We start from the raw sequence: 4,046 nt of genomic DNA on the forward strand, positions 1-4,046 counted from the left end.
CCTCCACCTCCACCAAAGTACGTCGAAAAGTCACCAGCCTACTACAAGTCACCCCCTCCACCTTATTACAAGCCGTCTCCATCTTACTACAAATCCTCTCCACCTCCACCAAAATACATTGAGAAATCACTAACTTCCAATAAATCACCCCCTCCACCATACTACAAGCCCTCCCCAACTGACTACAAATATCCTCCACCTCCACCAAAGTACGTTGAGAAGTCACCAAACTACTACAAGTCACCCCCTCCATCATACTACAAGCCGTCTCCATCTTACTACAAATCCCCGCCACCTCCACCAAAGTACGTCGAGAAGTCACCCGCCTACTACAAGTCAACCCCTCCACCATACTACAAGCCATCTCCAACTCACTACAAATCCCCTCCAACTCCACCAAAGTACGTCGAGAAGTCACAAGCCTACTACAAGTCACCTCCTCCACCATACTATAAGCCATCTCCAACTTACTACAAATCCCCTCCACCTCCACCTCCACCAAAGTATGTCGAAAAGTCGCCAGCTTACTACAAATCACCCTCTCCACCTTACTACAAGCCCTCTCCAACTTACTACAAATCCCCTCCATCTCCACCAAAGTACGTTGAGAAGTCACCAGTCTACTACAAGTCACCACCTCCACCATACTACAAGTCGTCTCCAACTTACTACAAATCCCCTCCACCTCCACCAAAGTACGTCGAAAAGTCTCCAGCTTACTACAAATCACCCCCTCCACCATACAACAAGCCCTCTCCAACTTACTACAAATCCCCTCTACCTCCACCAAAGTACGTCGAGAAGTCACCAGCCTACTACAAGTCACCTCCTACACCATACTACAACCCGTCTCCAATTTACTACAAATCCCCTCCACCTCCACCAAAGTACGTCGAGAAGTCACCAACCTACTACAACTCACCTCCTCCACCATACTATAAGCCCTCCCCAACTTACTAAAATTCCCCTCCACCTCAACCAAAGTACGTTGAGAAGTCGCCAACCTACTACAAGTCACCGCCTCCACCACTACCAACAACAAACTTCTACAAGCAAACTCCTATGTATACCTCACCTCCCCCGTCTGCCAAGTACTAGCAATCTCCCACCTATAGTCTCCACCACCACCACCCTACTACTGATATTAAAGTCACCTAACTTCTATATTTTTGATCATCCCCTTGCTTTTAATTTCTTTGCATTATCTTGTTTGGAGGTTCTCCACTTATTTTGTTGCCTCAGTTCTAAATTGTATGCATTCTTGCGGAAGTCATCAAGCATTTATTGGCGTATTTACTTTTATTTTATAATTTCAAGTAAGATCTTTGAGATCTCTATTTATTCGACTCATTGTATCAAGATCTTTTTTAATGTAATCTATCGAGCATATTTACTTCTTCAATTGGTCTAATTCAGTACTGTTTGTGGCATTCTCCTTTGATATATATTTTGATTAATTGCACTTGAGCCTTGGGTCTTTCAGAACACGAACTCTACCTTTACGAGGTAGAGGTATGCTTTGCATACACTATACTCTCCCAGACTCATACCCCACATATCCCCACTTGTAAAATTACACTGGAAATGTTGTTATCGTGGTACTCTTTGTGGCAAAATTCTTAAAGTCTTTCTTTGGCCTACAAAATCTGGCAGGCAAATTCGTGCTAAGAACAGCCATTATTTGAGTTGTGGTATTTAAAGATAAAATAATGTAAAGGAATCCCTTGTTAAGATAAAAAAAAGGAAATATTACCCAAAAAAAAAAAAAAAAACACATAACAAATATACATTGTAATTTCGTGGTAAAAAAGTACATTATATTTTATAGAACAAACTTGGATTTGGCCGATAAGTGTAAAGTAGCCTTTTTTTTGTATAACAGTCTATACATTTGTATACTGTATTGTATATTATTGTATATAAAATATAATCTTTTTCTTCTTTCTCTCCATTATATACATAATTATACAATGTAGATACATTAAGTATATGTATATTATTTAAATATTATATATATACATATGTACATATTCTTATGATTATTTATATTATTGTATAATTGTATATATACATAAGAGGTGTATAATACACTCATATGCAATATTATACACTAGTATACAAAAAAAAAACTACTTTGTCTTCTTCCTTTATTCCAAGCATCAGATTCATTCAAAACCACCTCAAAAAGTGCAACAAATCGCCCAAAACTTCAGATTTAATTTCTTCAATACGTACCCGTCCATTTGTAGCAATACCCACTCGAAGCAATGCTTATTATGAAATCAATGAAACTTTAATTATTTTTTTCTTCCGTGAATATTTTCTGAAATTTAACTCAAATATCTTTTAAATCACTTCAAATTTTAAGTTTTGAGCTCCTATTGAGTTCAATAAGAGTTGGAACAGTTGTCTTTGTAATTTTTGTTTGACATCAAGTGATTTGAGAAATGGTGTTCCTCAAAAATTAATTTTGGTGGGAAGTATAGTGCAAAGATGAAATTTTGCAAGTCAGGATTGTTGAGATTGTTAATGAATTCAGATTTAGAAGAAGAAAAAAATGAAACTAGAAATAGTGGTTTATATTGAAATTGAATGATGAAAAGGAGGAATGTGAAGAAGACAAAGTGTTTGATGTTTTGACATATTAAGAAAAATGGTAGAACTACAACAACTATAATAGTTGAGGAAACAATTGTAAAGTGGGCCAATTTTGATAAGAACTTAAAAATGAACTATATTTTACAATGTAATTTTTCCTAAAATTAATTCATTGTGTACCATGATAATATATCTTTCAATTAGTGTTTATTTCACTCCTATATTTTGTAGGAGTTTTTTGTTTCTTTAAAATATTTAGAAAATGTCAGAACTTCTAGTACTTTTAATTTTTTAAGTTAGTTTTGCATTGACAGTAATAGGAGCAACATGATTGATGGGACATACCGCCAATCCGAAATTGCTATAAATTGTGATGTAGTTTTATTTATTATAAAGAGAGGTCAAAGAACATCATGTTTCCTGGCAAAAGGATAACAATCAAACACATCTATAAAGTTTTATCAGTAAAAGAGACAATAATTTCATGTTTTTTTCTACTCATTTTCCGTTTCTATGATACCATATCGCTTTAGATTTATTTATTTTTATCGATAGACGTTTTTACGCGTGTTGATTAAATCTCTTCTTAACGCTTTGTGGTGTACAATTCACCATAGCATGTACCTACTCCTTCAAAGTACAACAAGTCGCAATATTATAAATTAGTTTACTACAAGTCTCCTCCACCACCAATTGTATGATGAGACATTACCCTTCTTATTACAAGTGCCCCCCCCCCCCCCCCCCCCCCCCCACCAAAAAAAAAAAAAAAAAAAAAATCCTACCAAAGTAATACAAGAAATCAACAACTTATTATAAGTCACCGCCTCCACCAAAATACTTCGAGCAATTGCGCCTACGATATAAAGTACACCATGATTGATGTATTTTCTATAAAATACTCCTACTTTATTTTTTTCCTTATGTGCGTTTTTTAGAGAAGTGATTTGTTAGTTCTATGAGTACTTGTATTTGTCATGCCAAAGTTCACATTTTGAAAAGCTCACAAACTAATTTATCAACAAATAAGGATTAAACTGCTTGTATGATGTGTTAGCTAGTAGAATGAAGTATTCTTGTTATTGTGACCATCGCTTAACCTACTATAATAGAAGATAAAATTTCCTTCATGCCTTCCACTAAGCAATCATAGAACAAGTCCTTATGTTGACTATTTTTTCTTAGTGGCTTCCATGACGCCACTTCACAAATATATACATAAAAAGTGGTTTTTCATTTTGCCATATAAAAGCAGAGTTCCTTAACTCTTCAAAACAAGTCTTAAGTTCTTACTTCCTTTTCCAAGTATACAAAATCAAAATGGGAAGCTTTGGGAAGTTGGGTCAATGGCCTCTACTTGCATTTACATTGGCAATTTGCTTAGTAGCCAGCACTGCACTTGCTGATTACTCTTATGGACACACTTCACCCTCTCCATCAAAGTACTA

General features: G+C 35.6%; 1 protein-coding gene across 1 annotated transcript; it reads left to right on the forward strand.

Moving 5' to 3' along the window:
• Positions 1-3: 3 nt before the first annotated feature.
• LOC124895140 (extensin-2-like) lies at positions 4-1,410 on the forward strand (the record flags this gene model as incomplete). Its single annotated transcript, XM_047405589.1, has 1 exon — positions 4-1,410. A coding segment is annotated over one exon (957 nt), but the record flags the coding sequence as incomplete, so codon positions are not given.
• Positions 1,411-4,046: the final 2,636 nt, after the last annotated feature.

The sequence above is a fragment of the Capsicum annuum genome, unplaced genomic scaffold, assembly GCF_002878395.1.
Source record: "Capsicum annuum cultivar UCD-10X-F1 unplaced genomic scaffold, UCD10Xv1.1 ctg80170, whole genome shotgun sequence".
NCBI classification, from domain to species: Eukaryota; Viridiplantae; Streptophyta; class Magnoliopsida; order Solanales; family Solanaceae; genus Capsicum; species Capsicum annuum.